Below are 19,264 nucleotides of genomic sequence, written 5' to 3'. Positions count from 1 at the left end.
CTGCCAGCCCTGTGCCCTCAGGAGGAGGATTTGGGGTGGAGGCAGGGATGGGGCCTCACCCCCCTCACAGGGACTGGCGGGGGCGGGACTCGAACCCGCGGCCCCAGCGCCTCCCCGCCCACGTGACCTGCCTCACCCCGTTCTACCCCCTCCCACCGCGCCGCCGAGCGCGAGCATGGCAGCGCGCATGCGCGGCGCTCCGGCTGGGCCCGCCCGCTTCCCCTCCCTTCCCCCTCCCCCGCGCGGAAGCGGCCGCTGGTGCGGGCCGGCCCTGAACCCCCGCGGTAAGTACCACCGGGCAGCCGGGGGGGGGGGAGGGAAGGGGGCACGGGGGCGCCTCCACGCCCTGCGGGGGGGGGGATGCCCGGCAGCGCTACCCACCCCCCCCCCCACGCGCAGGGCGGCGGTGGGCGAGCCCGGCTGCCTGAGGGGAGCGCGGGGCCGAGAGGGGCTGGGGGGGAGGGGGGGTCTGTGCCCCTCGGCAGCCCTGAGGGGGAATGGAGCCCCAAATAACGGATCACCTGCTCCAACCGTCCCCCTGCCACCAGTGTCACCACTAACCCATGTCCCCAAGCACCACGTCCAGCCTTTCCTTGAGCACCCCCAGGGGCCGTGACCCCACCACCTCCCTGGGCAACCCGTCCCAGTGCCTGACTGCTCTTTCTGAGCAGAAATGTCTCCTCATTGCCAGCCTGAACCTCCCCTGGCACAGCTTGAGGCCATTCCCTCTGGTCCTGTCACTGGTCGACCCCCAGCTCCCCACCCCTTCCTTTCAGGCAGCTGCAGAGAGCAATGAGGTCTCCCCTGAGCCTCCTCTTCCCCAGACCAATCCCCCCAGCTCCCTCAGCCGCTCCTCACAGGCCTTGTGCTCCAGGCCCCTCACCAGCTCCATAGCTATTCTGCCCCAGCAGACCATGCTTTATTTAAATACTGCACAACCTCCGTCCTTCTGGGAGCTCCCAGTTCCACTTCAGGCAGTCCCCCTCCAGTGCTGGGAGCCCCCAGCATCTTGGAAGGGGTGAGAGCTGAGGGCTGGTGAGGAGCCCTCCTGTCATCCGTACCACGTGTCTACCTTTCAAAGAAAATACCATTTTCACGCCTTATACCCATTAAAATATTCCCCCTGTATCAAATAAAAGGTGAAGGGGAAGATGGATTTCTGTGGTTTTACTCTGAAATCCTTGTGCTCTCCTCACGCTGCTACAGAGGTGTTGGGTGATCTGTGCCCCTGGCTCCTGTATAATGTGAGCTTGTGAGCCTGCAAGGATGCTTTCAGAGTCAATTCTGGAGAGGAAATGCTAAACAAATGAGTAAAGTTTCAGTAAGGTGTGCTTGGAAGTTGCACAGTCACCCTTTTTCATCCCCCTTTTACTTTCTGTTTCATTTACTGCTTTCTCTCAGGTTGCCATTGTGGCAAGGCTGACAGGGCGTGTTGGTAGGAAATGGCACAGGGTTAGAGAAGCATCCTGAGACACGTGGCTGCTTAATTCCCGTGACTGCTTCCCCTCCACCTTCTGTTTTACAGCTTTATCCCCTCCTCCATTAGCGGAGGGCAGTGGAAGAGCCCGTGGCTCTCACAGATGAATTAGTTGCCTTACTTTGTGTGAAAGTTGCAGCAGGACTCTAAGTCATTCGACTGTAAAATAAAGGCTGAGAAAATCCAGCACTGATAAGTGGAAGACGATGAGTGTGTCAGATCGACAAACGTAACGCTGCCCTCCGTACCGACTGTCAGATACCACGCAGGAAAGAGGTCTGAGGTCTGCAATACCTTATCCTACAGCGGGGACAGCTCCATGCCCAGAAGCAGTCCGATATGTGAATTATTAAGAATTTTTCAGAAAAAAAAAATGAATACAGAGAGCTGCTCTTGAGCTATTGCAGGAGTAGAAAAGAGACTGCAAAGTGATGAAGGTGATCAAAGATGTGGAACAGCTCCTGCACAAGGAATAACTAAATAGTTTCAGAGTCTTGAACATGAAAAAGAGGCAGCAGGAGACAGAATAACAGGCTTGTGCTATCATGGGTGTTACCGGAGGAGCTGAGTGAGGAACAATGATTTCTTGCCCCTTCTCGCACATACCTGGGGTGTCAAAAAGTGAGTGGTTATTCAGGCAAAACGGAATTAAACTGAAACTGGAACCATGCCCTTAGCCTTTCCCTCCTTACTTAGGAGCAGCCAGCTGGATCCACAGCCCCAGTTAGCTCTTTATCCTATTCCTGATGGTAATCAGTAGCCAAAACCTAGGGAAGAGCACAGGGACAAAGCAAAAGTGTAGTTGGGGGCGGGATACTGAGCTGAATGGGGCACTGGATTCAGGCTGGCTGCTCGTGCAGTGAGGAGCAGCTGAGAGCTGTCCTGTTGCTTCAGGGGCCTGGCAAAGGCCCTGGAGTAACCCAGGGGTTGACCTTGACCTGGTCCTTGGTTATCTTTCAGCAGCAAGATTCCTCCGCAGAGCCTGGAAGAGCACCAGGGACTGCAGGCTCCAGCTTCAGCACCTTCCTCACCGGCTTCCCGGGGACAGATCCTCTGACTGGGCCTGAGCAGGGCCTATGTATGCATCAATTCCAGGTACTGACCTGCTGCAGGGAGCTCTGCCCGACCTGGGGGGCCAACCGTTCAAACCCTGGCTTATCCCACTCTAGTTCTAATATTTCTGTACATTTCCATTTGTTTCTGTTGCATTTATTTAATGCCTAACCTTTGAGGCTGATGTTATGATGCTCGTTGTTCAGATTGGACAGTGGAAATCGATCCCTACCCCACCTTGCTTACAAGATAGAGAAGGATGTGGGGAAAAACAGATGTGTGTGGAGGCAAAGTGGCTTGCCTGAGATGAAGTCAAGTTTCTGTGGCAGAGCCAGGGGAAAAAAATCCCCTTATACTCTGATGTTCTCCTCCCTTGAGAGCATCTCCTCCATTTTATGGAAGGGAGGTGGAACCAGGGAAGACAGAAGTTGGCTGTTGAAAGCCACAGAAATATGTGCAAGATTTGCTGGGCTGTGAGATTTCCTCCCTGTCTTGTACTTGGGCCTTACTCTAGTGACAGAGAAGCAGCAATTTAACTCCAAATCTTCTTATTTCTTAAAAGTAAACACAGACTTTTCTTACTCTTATCCCACAGGCTTTTGGGCTGTCAGAGGTGACGTCTCCGGCGTTTGGAGTATCACGCCTAGAGGGAGAGGGAAACTGAAGATTTCTGCAGTGGGCTTGCGCAGAAACCACAGACAAAGTAAAGCTTCTGCTATTAATGCGTGGAGGGATGCCCTAAATTCCTGGTGGGGGGTGGGGTTAAAGGCTTTTTCAGCACCATTTAGGCTGTTTTGGGAACGAAGTAGGAGTTTTGTGTTGAGGGCATGACTTGCTGGCCTGCTCATGGGGCTGTCGTTGGAGCATGGAGGTGAACAAGCTCGACAGTTCTTCCGTTAGCTCTGTGCCTTCTGCCATGACTTGTTAGTGACTGTTATAAATCGCTCAGTCCCAAAATAGGATTATAATCAAAGTTTACAATTTATTAAAGGAATAGAGGTAAGCAAACAGCGCTGGGTGTGTCAGGAGTCTCTGCTCCACCAGGACGCACCCCAGTTACATCAAGTAGCTGATTTTTATGCTCCTAGGCTAATACATATTCATTACTACTTCTAAAAAAAAATGGGTTATCATAATTAGCTTCCGCGATCCAAACCCTCCTACTGGAGCACGCACATCAGTCTCCGGTGGTCCCCCTGGGGGTCTCTGGGGGTCTTTCATGCTGAAGGCTCGTAGTCTTCCTCTCAGATTCTTTTTCTTCTCCTTCCCCTTTGTACTCCTTGGCAGCACGTCAAAAGCCTACACAGCGTCCCCTGCAAGTTTTGTCTCCCAGCCGTCCTTCGGCTTCTTTCTTTCTTCTCCTTAATCTCCTGGCCACCTGGCCAGATATCAGGGGCTTGCAGTGTCCCGTTCAGAAGCCATAACAGTCACTCGTTGTTAGCAGTTGTTCTGAAACCCCCAAACATCAGAGACTTCAAAGAAAGAGCACACAAACACAAATAGCTCTCTACTGACACTCCACGTGTTGTTAAAACACTCCCCACGGGCCATTCACAGGGACACTCCAGTCACATCTACGGCAGTGCTAAATCAACCACAAAGAAGGCAAAAAGGCTGTAACTGTTAGGAATAAGAGTTCGGAATAACAACAGCAAATAGGCTCGTGGATTTGAGGAAGATTTCCGAAGATTTGATAAATTGACTATAATGAGGGGGAGACACATCTGTGGAAGAATTAAATTGCCAGTGCAGGACCCAGAGACAGACAGAACTGCTCTCTGTTGACACAAATTGTTAAAATATTCCTTTGCAAGGTGCAAGAACTCTATACATTAACCATTCTGTTTTTCTTAGAGTTGTGGTTATACACGGGTATGTAAGACAGAAGATCACATTCATCATACCATGTGGCCCTAGCACTGTTCCATACTGACACGAATCAGATGAACGTATCTCACAGTGACTTTTCAAGGGCAAACAAACCCTTTTTCCCCTTGCTCTAACTGCTGGGAGCCTGTTTCCCACCACCTCTTGTCCCAAGAGCAGGCTTTGCACATCCTGGCTGCAAAGAACCAGGCTTCAGGGGCTGCAGGTGAAGGAGCAGCTCGAGCTCAAGAGCTCACGAGCTCTGCTTTCCTCTGCTCACCCTGCCTGGCATAAGACAACCACGTCAGTCGCTTTGTGTTTCCTCCCAGCCTTCCTGCTCTAGGTGCTTTCCAGATAATGGCGAAGATGGTGAGAAGGACGTGTGCGTTCTGCTCGGAGGGGGAGTCTGGCTCCATCATGTACATTGCCGAAGAGCAAAACATTGCAGCTCATCGGGATTGTTTGGTGAGTGGTTTTTTTTTGGTTGGTCACTATGCAAAGGAAACGGAGAAGCACAAAAGTAAAAGTCTCCGCTGCCTGTTGATTTTTTTGTAACTTGACAATGGCTTTTTGGGTCTCTCCTTTTTTGTTTCGGTTGAGACATAAAATAGTCTTCATGATATTCTGCAGCTTGACTGTGGAAAGTTTGGCTTCAAACATAACAACAAAAATAGGTACATTGCTAGGCAAGAGGGGGCAAGGGAAATAACGCTGGATTTGTGGTAGAGTGCACAAAATTTGTGAAAGTGGAATGCTTTTCATTGCTGCCTCATAGTTGTACAAACAGCCCAAAGTGGCTATTGTGTGTTACCTGGTAAGAATCCAGACCTACAGGTCTGGTTCGCGCTGGAATGAGGCCCAGTCGCTTTCCTGAAACAGGCACAAACTTGCTTCTCCTCACAAATTTCTCTTTGTCAGTGTCACTGGGTACCCAGCAAACCGAAGTGCTGGGGGAGAGTAGAATTGCCACGATGGGCAAAAGGGCGCGTTGCACGTGCTTGATGTCTGTAGGAAACTCAGCTAAGTAATGACCTGGGAGAAAAATGGCTTCTAAATTCAAAGGCTGGTTACCCAAACCAATCTGAAAAGCCGTGGAAAAACAACGGGGACCGGTCAGGGTTTTGGAGAGGGGTAGGGCCTGGCTGCAACAGCTTGAAGTGTCGATCTCTGGTGTTTCCTTCTGCCTGTTCCTGGTCAACCTGAGTTCTAGATACATGCAGTTGGTAGGAATCGATGGACTTGAGACACCGAATTGAGTGAACCATGTAAAAATAAAAATGTCTGTTAAGCTCTGAGTGATCTTAGAACACATTCACTTATTTATTTGGCTGTCAAAATGTCTCTCCTTTGTTCTGGCATTTTATTGAAGCTGGCTCTTGGTGTGCAGAACCAGTTACAGATCTCATATTCTCCCTTCAGGGAGAGTTGCTTAGTGCAGGAGGGGCGTCCGCTCCTTTCTGGCTTTCACTGTTCCAGCCTTATCCTCACGGGTTTTATGTTTACATCCTTATTTTTCTTCAGATTATTCAACAATCCTTCAAAAACATGACTATTTTACTGCGTTACTTGGCTGTTTTGTTGGGAAATGTTTTTTATTAGGGCTCTAAACTTGGTTAAATGTTGGAACTCTTGGTTTGGTTTGTTGTTTTTTTTTAACCCAACAACTTGACGAATGTGCCTGCTTTAGGACGAGCACCCTGTTTGGCTTCTCCCAGCTATCACCTTCTGAGCAGGCAGACTGTGGTTGCCAGTTGATAGAAGTTGTTCAAGGTGTGGAGGTTTGTCAGCCAAGCAGCTGCTGCGCCTTACTCTGGGCAGCCTGGAGCTTTCTTTGTTCACTCTTCTTACAAATTCACCTTCTCACCTCGTCACCTTTCCTTGGTTCAGCTTCAGGTTAGGTGAAAATGTGCAAGACCAGATGTACCCTGCCCTTCTTTTCTCTGTGATATATTGATGACCACGTCTCTCTGTTAATCCTTAACGTCGTCTCTTTGTCTCTAGCTATTTTCCTCAGGATTTGTGGAATCTGAAGAGTATAACCCAGAGAATCTGGACATCAGGTTTGACGTGGAATCGGTATTGAACGAACTCAAGAGAGGAAAGCGCCTGGTAAGGCAGTTTCTTTCGGAATCTGCACTTAGTCCTGCCCCGTAGCATGCACCCTGCCACCCTTCAGTACCGAGCTGTTTGGTCAGTTTTATGTTTGAAAAAAAAAGAAAAGCAGAAAAATACTTGGAAGTTACAAATCTGGAAGTTACAGATTTAGAGTTACAAACATTGATGGGACGTTACACTTATTGAAGTTTAGTTCTTTTGTTGTTGTTGCTAATTGGATTTTTTTTTTTCTGGCGCTTTTTTCCTAAGATAAAAGAGTAAGAAGAGACTTTCCAAAGAGACTAAGCTAGTGCCAGAAACAAAATGATGCATTTTGTAAGTGTGAAGGGAAACACCTTCTTTTTTTAGCAGAAGGGAGGTTATTTATATGAGGTTTTCTTGTTGGTTTTGTACTCGGCTCCCCTTCTTCCTGGATGGAAGTCTTTTCTTTATGAAGTTCGTCTAGGGAACATTTTACAGTCATGGAAACAAGCAGTTGTGGAAAACCATGCCCTGGTTGTTATGGGGGACCTGAACCACCCCAATATTTGCTGGGGAGACAGCACAGCTCAGAACAAACGGCCCAGGAGGTCACTGCCGAACACTGCAGATAATTTTGTGATTCTGGAGGTAGGTGAGCCAGCAAGGAGAGGGGTGCTGCTGCTCCTGGCACTCACAGAGATGGTCTAGTTGGAAACGGGAAGGTTGTGGGCAGTCTTGGCTGCACTAATTGGAGGAATCCCCTGGGATGGGGCTCAGCACAACGTCCTCCAAGCTCAGGATCAGCACGTCCCTACAGGAAAGAAGCTGAGCGAGGAGGGCTGTGTGGATGGGCAAGGAGCTCTTGGGGAAAACTGAAGAAGAAAGTGGACGTGATGGGGAAGAAGGGACAGACCGCTTGGGTGGCATAGGGGAACGCTGTCAGAGAATGCAGGGATGCAATGAGGAAGGCCAAGGCCTGGTTAGAATTAGATTTAGCAAGAGACAGCAAGGACAACAAGAAGGGCTTCCTCAAATACAGCAGCAGCAAAAGGAAGACTGAGGAAAACGTGAGTGTGCTGCTACATGAGGCGGGTGACAGCAGGTACAGAGAAGCTGGGGTTACTGAATGCCTTCTTTGCTTCAGTCTTCACTGCTAAGGCTGCCCCTACGCACTGCTGAGCCCAGAAACGAGAAAAAATCTGGAGAGAAGACTTTCCCCTGGTTGAAGAGGATTGGGCTAGAGGTTATTTGGGCGAGCTGCACACCCACAGATCTATTGGCCTGGGTGGGATGTACCCGACGGTGCTGAGGGAACAGGCAGGCGTTATCACTAAGCCTGTCATCTTGGAAAGGTCTTGGGGAACAGGAGAGGTGCCTGACGATCTCTGGAGGTCCCTTCCAACCTCAGCCATTCTGTGGTTCCGTGAACATAAAGATGAGCACCCACTCCAATGGGCATTGGAATAACTTGATCAAACTTGGGATAAGAGATGAAAGTCGCCCAGTTCCCTCCCGTGGCTCTTTGCCCTGCTTCATTTGGGAAATAGAGGTAAAATACCAGAAAGGTGACTGAAACGCTGGACGAGGTGGGAGTTTGCTGCTGCGAACCCGCCCGATGCCTTCCGCAGAGGAGGCTCACGGTGAAATATTTGATCTCCCTACGCTTGTTTTGTAAGCCTCCTTTTGTTTTTTCAGTAGCTATCTGAGATGCTTGCCTGCTAACCATCGTTTTATCGTAGGTGTGCAACTTCTGCCGCAAGAAAGGAGCCACGGTGGGGTGCGAGGAGAGGGCCTGTCGCAGGAGCTACCACTACTTCTGCGCGCTCTGCGACGACGCAGCGATAGAAACCGACGAAGTGAACGGAGTCTACCGGTACTTAGCCAAGTCTTTTCTAACCCCTTATCCTCCCGGTTTTGGTTTTATTGCTAGGAAGAGAGACTTAAACTGTCAAATTTTTAGCTCCTTATTTTTAGAAAAGAAGTAGGTTCTCTTCCAAGCGTTGAAGAGACTGAGCTGAAAGACCACTAGACCAAAACTGAGGAAGCCTGGCTTTACTGGCCACCTAGCTAGTCTTCAAGGAGAAAGATTTTTATTAAACTTCAAATGAATGATTGAAATTCTCAATTTCTCTTGCCTCAGAAGCTTCAGTAAAGGTGCTCTCAGCACAGACCAGGCTGTCGTGCTTCTGGATCTGTTCATGTTAGACCAATGCTAGCAACTTCCCATCCACGTGCTAGCAGAGAAGTCTGTATTCCCATCCAAGATCTTCTTACATTTCAAGTACGTTGCTAGCATTAACACCATTAAACAGATTTTAAGTAAATTTCCTGCCCTCGGACTGCTTACATTGCTGATAGCAGACAGAAAAAGTTGTTCAGAGGAAGGAATGATAATCTGCAGAGGAAAGGGGTTGAGAAAGTAGGACTCCAAAAGGAATGAGGAAGTTAGAGGAAGGGTCTGAGGCCCGTAGACACAACCCAGAGCATTCACTGCTGGGTAAGGCCAAAGAGGTCACAAGCTACGTTAGTCTTAGATTAATCTGGTAGACTGTCAAATCCTTAGTAGCCCAAGATGGGCTCTTTTGTACCCAAAGCTCTTAAAAGTCTTGGCTGCTTTGGTAGGGCTCTCACTCTGACATAAACAGATCTTTCTGTAGGGATGTAGGGCCAGCTCTGTAGGAAGATGTGTTCAGTGAGTGTTTGTAGAGTTCCCTGGAGCCTGCAAAGCTGAAGGAAAGTAGATGGAAAGGCAGGAACTTGTGTGATCGCAGAATAAAGGGCTCATCGTAGTGCTTTAGGAGCACCTTGGGCTTAAGCGTATCTAAAAGAAAGAGAATTCCTTCTGTGGGGGAGAGCTGGTGTTTTTAAATGAATTGCCATCACTGAGATCAGCAGCAGTGGTTATCAGAGCAAACAGCAGAATAAAAAGGAGAAGGCGTGCAGTGCTTTGCAAAAGGCAGGTCATAGCACAGGTGGGGAAACGAGCACCATTTCCAGTGCCACCTCTCAAAAATTATGGTAGGGAAACCAGAAATTCAGGTACGTAAGTAATGTGCCTCCAGTATGGAGTTTTCTGACTAAATTCTTAAGCATTTATATATCTTTTTCGTGCATCAAAATGAATTTAATGCAGAAACCACTGGCTTGTCAAGGAAATAGACTACTTTTGTAAGGCCAGCACTTCTATTTTTTTAACAAAAATGCCGTTCCCTTTATAAACTGCTTCTAAATACTTGAGCTTTAGTCTTGGCAAATAGAGATTGGTAATGAAGAGATCAACTAAACCACACTCTTGACAAGGCAATTCTGTTTAAAAAGTGATTTGGGATCCTTCTGTAAGAAAGGCATCTTAGAGAAGCTGGTTTATGTTCTCTACACATTACAGTATCCAAAGACAGGGAGGATTTCCAGCTCTGTTTGTTGCATTTTACCTCTTCCAAGAAATTCAAATTGCTCTCCTAAAAAAGGAGGAAATATTCCCATCTCGTGTATAGAGTACTCGGGGATTTTATCTTGACAGCATTGATTGAAACAAGTTACTGAATGAGATCAGAGTACCCCAGATCAAACGCTGTCCTGGTGTTTGGCAGCCAAAATGCACCTGATGTGATTTACACCATCCAAACACAGCAGAACACCAAACAAAATTGAACACCAAAGCTTTGAATTAGCAGTTGTGAGCCTGCTGAGGCTCCAAAAGTAAAACCAGGAGCTTGTGCATGTGTGAAGCTTCGCAGAGGGTGCTCTCCCAAGTGGATAATGCTGAACAACCGCCCTGAGAGTTTTTTAGACCATCTTTCGATTTACATTTACTGAATAGAGGGGAAAATATTTGTTGAAATCAGTCAGCGTTACTCTGTTTACGTATTTATTAATCCTGTCTCTCTTTTTCTTAAAACCGAACTTAAATTGTAGAGTGTTCTGCCCAAAACATGACCCAGGCAATAGGACCAATCACTATGGTGAGTTTCTTTGATGGCTTCCTTGATTTTTAACTGTTTTAAAAGTTTGTATCCTACCGTTGGTAACTCGTTTGAACAAAACAAATGTTATTCCACCCTTCTATCGAGCGGTGGACTTCGAATCTTGCAGGAGGGGTTTGGCTGAAATCCAGGGGTACGGGCAGAAAGCAAGAAGGGTTTTTGAATTAGGAAATGTTGGTGTTTGAGCATCCCCAAATCCCCTCCGAACCTGACACGGAGCTGATCCTTTGTGGAGTTATTCTGTAGGTAGGCCCAAGCAGCTCTTAAAAACGAGTGTGAAACGGGAGGCTCAAGCTAACGAGGGGTGCAATTAGCAAAGCGAGGGCTGTTACAGGAGTGCTCGCCCTGGGATTTGTGCCTGCAGTCGTGTTGAAATGTTCACACTTGCATCTTCCGTACCCGCTGCGGTACGTGGCAAACCCAGCCTTTCATTCTGAAGGATCCCAAAGAGCTTTTTAAGTGCAACCGAAGGGTTATGCGCTCCCTGCTTAAAGCTTGCTTCCTCTGCTGGAGAAATGCAGTTTGATTTGGCTGTCCTGGTGCTTGCAGGCTGAGGCAGCTGGGAATCACCGAATGGACCATGTGGGTTCGGGTCTGAGTTAGCCAAATGCGGGTGCTCGAAATGGGGTGGGTCCTAGAGGAGCCTTTGCTTCCAGATCGCATTTAGCTCAGTCAGCTGAGCAGTAACACCAACTCTGGCTGACCGTTTTGGGGGTCTGGCTCCACCCTAACACCCCCTAAGGGCCAGCTGGGGCGGTTGTTGGTTTCCAACGTGACATGAGCCCAGCCCTGCAGACCACCTGGGGCAGGCTAAGCCAAGACTGGGCTGTGTGGGAACAGGAGCTGGTGTAAGAGGGCTGTTTCTCTGGGCACGTTTTCCCTGGTAGCCTGGAGAAAGCTACGAGACAACATCCCCTTGTTCTCCATACCTGCACCAGCAGTTCCTAGCTCGCTCCAAAAGAGGCCGCCCGGCTTTATTTTGGGTGCTGTGGCAGCCTACCATTTCCTTTCAGGCCATGAAAATAGCGAATGTAAAGCACTGGCTCCCTCACCCTCACAGAAAGGGGAAAAAAAGAACTTGTGACAACCTTTTCTGCGCCCGCAGTAACATCCCATTCCTAAGGTGATTTCTAAACAGGAATTAACTTTCTGTGCATTACCCAAGGCATGGAGGGGGGCGTGCAAACCCCCTGAATTTAAAACCCTCTGGCTTTTGGTGGCTGTGCTCTTCTCCAGCTTTCTCTGCCCCCTGGCTTGTGCTCCTTGCCAGTTTTCCTTCTCTGCTTGGGAGGCTGCAGCTATTGTCAGCAGCCGCCAGTTACGGAGTTGGAAGGAGCCGGCTGCGTGCGGATAGAGGGCAGACTGAAAGCAGAGATCTCCATGCAACGCCAATAAAAGGGCTTTGTAGCTGAAATAATAAAAGCTCACGAGTAGAATCGTGTCCTATGAGGAGCTCCTGAGGTTATCCACGAGGTAGATGTAGCAAAGAAACATTAATGCTGCTTGTATGCCTGTGGGACACCTGAAATAACTCCTTGTGGAGCCTTAGTTCTGAGAGTGTATTGACAGAAACAAGGATTGATGGGGAGAAAAGTCGTCTTTCATGAATTTATCACGTTTTGCCTTAAGTTCTTACCATGCAGAGGTGCTGCTGCTGCCAGGGAGGGTCCGTTCCCTCTGCAACAGCCAAAAATCTTACGTTATAATCTGGGGTTTGCTTTGTAACGGGTTTAAAAGACAGCGATGTCCTAATGCTGTGGTGATTTGCGCTTCCTGGTGATTCAGGCTTGTCCGTTTTCTTAGATGGACATAAAATGGATTCCACTGAAAAATCAGGGATTTGGGAAAGCCGAAATGTATTCTTGTGTGGCTGCCCAAAGTGCCTGAGCTCTGTAGCCTGCTGGGGAAGGGGAGAGCTTCAGCTGTGTGAAATTGTCGGCCTAAGGCTGACGTGTAGTGACCTCGCTGTCTCTTGGTTTGCAGATGCAGCTAGTAAGAGGAAAAGGCACGCACTGAAGTCTTCCACCATCACGGAACAAATGGTAACTCCGGATTTCGGTAGCTCTAAAACAAATCCACATCTGCCACAGCAAAGGGCTTCAGTGAAGTATTTTTGGCAGTGTATTAAGGAGGAGACTTTCTCACAGAGGCGGTGACTTTTCCTTCGCAGCTGCCTGGTTTTGATCTTGTTGTTTGGTCAGAACAAAGCCATTTGCGTTCCAAGCTGCTTCTGGCAGAGCCAGCGCTGCCCTCAGGCTGCCTGGCACAAGTGTGATGGGAGCTTCTGAAGCAGTGGCTGTGCTCTTGACATGCCAGAAGGAGCTTTTTTGAGGAAATCAGGCCAAACACTGCAAATAAAGAAGCTGGGGGGTTCCGTGTGTGTTTAGGCACTGCAGGATAAACTGCTTGCCCTTGTCGGAGTGGTGCAGCTCTTACACTGGCAGGGATTTGTAGTAGAGATAAGAATCATTTGTGGTACTGAGGTATGATTTGGAGCAGCAGAGGATGACTGCATCCCATCCAAAGGAAGAGAAAAATATTCCTCCTCTCCTCTCAGATCATTTTTAGTATTATATCTGGCCTGGAGAATTAGGTGTCACTTAGGCTGGGAGTCAGCAGCAGCCATCAGGTAACATCTGTGCTGTTTGCATACACGGTGTGAGGGCAGTCATAGTAATTGGGCAGGGTGATACCCTTCAGGGTGGGCTTTTCTGAGGAGATTTTGCTTTGAAATGATTTTTGCTTCCCTTTTTAAAATCCTGAATGTCTGGAGAGGAGTGTTGTTAAGCGTGTGGGGAAGCTGACTTTACTCACAGAAATACGGGCTGCTTTTTCTCTCTGCTGATGTGGAGTTAAGACACTGCAAATGGAGCAGGAAATGTCCCTAGGATGCAAAAATGCGTTGTTTTGATTTTCTTCCAGAGCACAGACAAAACAGCAGAAGAGAACAGACTACGAATATTAAAAAGAAAAAACAGCAGGCACAAAGGTGGGACCGGCTTCCCGGACAAGCTGCGTGATACCGCGACCTGTTGTGGCGATGCTCGGAGCTTGGGGGTGTTAGGGAGCACTGCTGTTGAAAACGGCCCTTTTTAGGATTTCCCTGAGACAAATGGCCCGGTATTCTGGCAACAGAGCAAGAGCCTGGTTTGCAGAACAGCCATGCGGGTTTTAATTGCCCAGCAGGGTGTTCGGAGCGCCTTGAGCAAGAGCCTTCTGGCTCCCTGGGCAGGAACCAGGCTGTGTAAACGCTGCTGCAGCTGCTGCTGCCCCTGCCTGCTGTTTTGTGTTCCCTTTCAGTCCCAGGCGTGCGCAGGTTGGCTAACACAACGTGTAACGGTGAGATCTGTTGATGGCTCGAGCCATCCTTCAGCTCCGCAGTGTGTGTTACCCCGAAGTCCTGCTGTAATTGCTGCTCAGAGTTACACTGCTGCTCAGAAGTTTAGAAAACTTGAAAAATGTTGTTTTTAATGGAGGCTGGTGGATTCCTCTGAGCAGTCTGGCAGCTTTTTGCTTTTGGATAGCCCGCTGAATTCCCACAGTGGTCCACAGGGGCTCCCTACTGAAACCTGTCGCTGAGCTGCTGTTCTGAGATGAAATAAAAATACCCATTTCCTTAGCAATAAAAATCTGACAAAGCAGCACCATAAAATGGACTGTAACAAAGTCACAGAAATACATGAGGTTAATGCCTGGATCGCTCGCAGTAAATGTAACCTCAATTCTCTTACCAAGTCCAGTATTGGCTCACTTCTTGCGCTGTTTTCTGTCCTTTAGCCTGCTCGGTCCATGGTGTGGTCCAGAGGATCTGAAGAAGAAAAATAATAATAAAAAAAAAAAAAAAAAAAAAAAAGCAAAGCAAATTATCTGCTTTTCCACACCAGGGGTTATTAGGTGCTTTAGGAGTGATGCATTTGGAGTTGGGGAGGCAAAGTTTTAATTTCTGAAGTGAGTGGGTGAAGCCCACGCAGCTGTGCTCGGGCCCCCTCGTGCCTAAGAGTGCGTGTGCTCTGTTTTCCCAGTCCGAATAGACTTCCTCAGGAAATGCAAGCAAGCCGGGCTGCTGGATGACATCTTTGAAGAAATGCTGGACACACTGCACTTGGCACAGGAGAAGCTGATGGATGACAACACTTCGGAAACAGGTACGGGGCTTTCTGAAGCCACCTTTTAGCCACTGGCGTAAGCACAGACCTCTGCTCCCAGGCTCTGAAGGAGGGAGCAGTTACAAAGAGAACAGGAAGGGTTTTTTTTATCTGGATTGTAAGGAAGGACTATCTGCCTGTTTAAATCTGCGCTCTTTTGAGGGAAAAATCCTTGAGTATGAATGTTTCAGCACTTTGGGTGATTGCTTAAAACTTCAATGTCAAATGTTAGCTTGTATTTGTTTTTTTGGGAACTGTTTGTATGAAACACTTTGTTCTTGGAGGATTGTATAATAATCCTACTTTGTTCTCAGAACAAAGTAATTAAAGAAAAAAGAAACAAACCTTCCTCTCCTGTTGTCCTCCCAGCTTTACACAGTTTTGAACAATGCTTTTGGTTAAGCAATGCTAATTTTTGCAAATAACTGAAGCACGTGCATGGAAAGTGAAAGCTCACACCTGGCCAAATCTCTGTCGTGAGCAGCTTGGGTGTCGCGGTGCTAGGGGCAGTAGTGAAGTCCAGGACACGTTGGGGTTTCAGAGCACCTCAACGTTAGGCAAACCTCTAATGGTCATGCAAACTGTGGGCTTCCAGTGAGATGAAACACAGAATGCCTCACTTAGGAAACGGAGGCATAAATCTGGGGTGGCAGTGAACGTGAAACACTGAGAGCCGTGTCTCGTGAAAACAGTTGTACAGAACTAGAAGTGATACAGACATGAGTGTCTTTATCTTAAAATCTTGAGCAATTGCTGTAATTAATTACTGTTTTGTGCTGCACTTAGCGTTGGGCAGTGCGTGAACTCAAGTGTTCTGTAAACCTTTACTCTGTGGTATCCTCTCCTCTTCCAGAGTATGAAGAGACAGTGATGTCACTCTTCGACTGCGGACTGTTTGAAAACATCCTGACCAATATTCATTCAGGTACGTGAGGTGAGCTGTCAGAACAGCAGCACTCGGTATGGTTTGGGGCACTGACATTGTTCTGAGGATATGGATAAAATCACAGAACCATAGAATGTCCCAAAGTGGAAGGGGCCTGATGCACCCCAGGGTACGGTTGGCCCTCCTGGCTGCCAGGGCACGCTGCTGGCTCCTGTTCAGCTTGCTGGGACCACAACCCCCAGAGCCCTTTCTGTGGGGCTGCGTTAACAGGATTTTCCCCTCATGAACCCTTGTCACCAGTGACCGTGTTGTCATTCAAATCATTTTAAATCAACTCCCAGAACGATCTTCACAATTTTAAATGATCACAAAGTGACTGTTTTACAATCGAGCACTACAAACAGAGCTTGCCTGGAACTGAAGGCAATTTTGATAGGTTTTGGAAAGGGAGGTGGGAACGCTCAAAGAAGGCAATGGAAACGTGCAGGAGCAGTCACTGGGGAGCACCAGAGCGGAAGGAAACTGTAGGGCATGAACTCAAGCCTCAGCTGCTTAAGCAGCATTACAACTTTTTAGTTGTCATGTCCCAACTACAGCCAGGTGGATCTCTTCTTACACCTTTCTGACTTTCAGCAGAAGTTAGAACAAGGCTGATAGCTGTTCAGAGAGGGAAGTGAGAGCAAGTCAGCTAACACTGAAGTTCGGTGCTCGAAGCTGGTGTTTGCTGTTTCCCCTCGTTTCCTCTTTGCTTGCCTGCAGGAAGCCAGGCTCCTCCCTCGTCTCCTGTTCTTCCTTTTGAATTCCTCTTCTGGAGTGGGAGTGCTGCTGTTTGCAGTTCCCTCAGTGCAAGGTTCTGGCAGTGCCTCATCAGAGGGGAACTGATGCGTGGCTGCTCGTAATCCCTGGTGTGACAAGACCTTAGGTCACACTTGCTTCTTGCACAGCTGCATCGATTATTTCATCCTTCTCTCAGCTTACAGGAGAAATTCTGGTGCTGGCATCTGGGTACAGCCCTGTGGTTCTGCTGTGTGGAAGCTGTCCCCCTTCCAGCTCCCTGCTGCTTCAGCAGCTCAGTTCTTCCTGAACCACACACTTCTCTGATACAATCGAGGCTACTTTTAATTTCAAGGTCAATATTGAAAACACATTGAAGCTGGTTCCAAACCTCACCCAGGAGGAGCCAACCTCTCCCATCCTTCTCCCCAGTCTGTATTCCAAGCTCTAGCTACTAAGCGTCTGCCACAGTGGATGAAGTCTGGAACTAAATTTAGTTGTCAGGACTCCTACAGATACTAGAAACAGGCATTCTCTCCCTTTAGGTTCTCTCTTCAGCGATGTAAAAGGTCTCCAGTCTGTTACCTGCCTTCTTGGGGAAGCGCTCCCGTACACCACTCGTTCTCATCATTGAGATCTTTCTCTGGGCTATTTCTGTTTTTGCCGTATCCCTTTGGAATGAGAGAACTGGAGCTGAGGGCTTCCACCTGTGCTTCACCCCTAAGTTGAACACAGTAACGCAGTGCTCACAGTTGTTTGTTTTTCTCCAAGATATTTTCTCCATCTCTCACTTCTAGCACCTAGCCAGAAACAGGTGCATTAAATGCTCCTAAATTGTGTTTTTGAGAAACTAGCTGGTGACTTCTGTTGTCCAAACCGTCCCTTTTTAAGCTTAACATTTGGTTGACTAAAATCCATTGGGTTTCTAGATTTGCTTTATGTACTTCAGGGACGTTAATTTAAAACATTTAAAATGCATGTTTATGGAAAGTGTCCCTGTGCTGTGTGCTCTGAAAAGTTGTTAGGAACGCAATGAACTGGCTTGTAGCTTTTTATTTGGTGGCTAACATTGTAACGCAGCTGGTTTTGAGATACAGTAGGATGGAAAACAAATGCTGTGCCTCTGTGACTTCCAGCCTGTGTTTTCTTTTGCCACTGCAATTCTTTGTCTCCCCACGTGTTAGTGAAGAGACAAGGGCGCAGAATGTGAAGCTGAGGATTTGGCTTCTGAATATTTGCATATAAAAATAAATAAAAGCTTTTATCCCTTTTTTTTCTGTAATAGGGACAGAGGAAAAAATCCAGGAGCTTCTAGAAAGCAGGAAACGACTGGATCACCAGATTGAGCTACTGCAGGATTTAAAAGAAGCCGTCCTTCCCCCCCAGGAGAGCACTGCCAGTACCTCCAGTACAGCGTCTGAATAACCCGTGGCTCTCTGTAATGGTGTCAATACTGAGAATTTTCTAAGGATAGAAAACATAGAGCACGTCAGGTCAGTGTGTAAGTGATTTCCTTTCCTCCCCAAAGTTAGGGACACAAGCAAAGACTGGGTGTTTTACTCATTTTTTATACCTCACTGTTGCAATAACTTTAAGTTGTCCCTTTCTTTAAATTTTATTGTGGATATACACCAAATTTAGCTCTTTTGAAGCTGAAGAGAATCCCTTCCCCCAGGACTTTCTTTCCTCAAAGACAAGGGAGCATCAGCTGCCAGAGAACACACTTCAAAGTCACTTTACTTGCAGCAGCCCTCTTCTGCCTGTGGGAGGTGGCTGCATCACTGTCTGCATATAGACGGTGCTGTTTTAAGAACCACAGTGCTGCTTTGGCTTGCCAAAGAAGATAAATTAGCAGAAGTTGCACTCAAAGACACCTTCTGAATTAGAAAGAGGAGTTTTTTTAAATTGAGCATACATTAAGCAGTCAATGAGGACTTAGAGCTGCTGTAATGACAAGGGTAAAATGGTGTTTGCAAGCAGGCCGGCAAGGGCTGGCTGCCATGCTCCAATCAAAATGGAAACGGATCTCAATCAGAGGGACTGTCTCTTCCTTTCTCCATTAAGGAAGGCTGTAACTTCTGTGTTTTAGCTGAAAAGCTACTATATTAAAAGTATTTGAATACAGAAAAGCATTGTTTAGCTACAAAAGGGTAACTTAATAAAACTTTTTTAAGAAAGCTGTGTCTTTAGGACTGTCTGTTATTAGGAAACCAAGATGTAAATTCACCAATACAGGAATGAAGTAAAAGCTCACGTGACTTAGACCAATTCTTTTTCCCTTCATGCTGCAGCAATCTGGATTACTGACAAGGACATTTGCATACTTTGCTCTTCCCCCTGCCACCCTCACTATCCAGACCTTTAGTCTAGAGCTTGCAGTCCAGAACAAGTTGTTTATTAAGAACAATTTCTGACACATGTGGAAGCATTTCTTCACATGCCCCTTGGCTGAGCTCTTACTGTCATGCAGTAGGAGATCCCTGGCCTCTATCAGCGCTGCAGAACTCCAGGCTCTGCAAGAAGAAGAAGATCTGTGGTTAATCTCATCCTAAACTTTACACTTTAAGTTCTAGTTCTCTGTTCTTCCCTGCATTGAGGGGGGAAGATGTGACACCTTTAAAGAACAGAAAGAGTAGCAGGTATGTTTATGTAGTCACTGTGAGGTTACAGGCTCAGCATTTCACATATGGACTCAGCATAAAGCAATCAGATACAGACTGTAAAACCCTCGGGACTACATTAGTACCTACAAATAAGGTTGCTGCATTTGGAAATTGGGATTACAGGTATTGGTCAAGCACAGTCAGATCAGTAAAAAACAGTAATAGGTGGTGGTGGGAGGACAGAGTAAGAGCAGAGTACTGGCAAGGAGGAAGGGATCAGAAACAACACTTACTGTTTACTCTTTGCATTACCTCACCAACTCTAAGTTTACTGTTTTTTTAAGCTGGGGTCTGGGGTTGTTCCTGGTACTTGCCTGTGCTGACTCACATGCATGGTCTGG

The 19,264-nt window shown here is 47.6% G+C and overlaps 1 protein-coding gene across 1 annotated transcript; it reads left to right on the top strand.

Moving 5' to 3' along the window:
- The first annotated feature begins 215 nt into the window (after window positions 1-215).
- On the top strand, window positions 216-18,496 carry PHF11 (PHD finger protein 11). The gene is made up of 12 exons (XM_082756001.1): window positions 216-284; window positions 2,438-2,572; window positions 3,126-3,233; window positions 4,726-4,861; window positions 6,398-6,505; window positions 8,212-8,345; window positions 10,388-10,434; window positions 12,439-12,497; window positions 13,378-13,444; window positions 14,478-14,600; window positions 15,454-15,525; window positions 17,546-18,496. Exons 4-12 carry the CDS (start codon window positions 4,754-4,756, stop codon window positions 17,683-17,685), a joined length of 858 nt encoding a protein of 285 aa, XP_082612127.1. The 5' UTR covers window positions 216-284; window positions 2,438-2,572; window positions 3,126-3,233; window positions 4,726-4,753; the 3' UTR covers window positions 17,686-18,496.
- Window positions 18,497-19,264: the final 768 nt, after the last annotated feature.

The sequence above is a fragment of the Aythya marila genome, assembly GCF_965140915.1.
Source record: "Aythya marila genome assembly, chromosome: 1".
NCBI classification, from domain to species: domain Eukaryota; kingdom Metazoa; phylum Chordata; class Aves; order Anseriformes; family Anatidae; genus Aythya; species Aythya marila.
The sequence above is the reverse complement of the archived record's forward strand: the minus strand, read 5'-3'. Positions and strand labels throughout refer to the sequence as shown.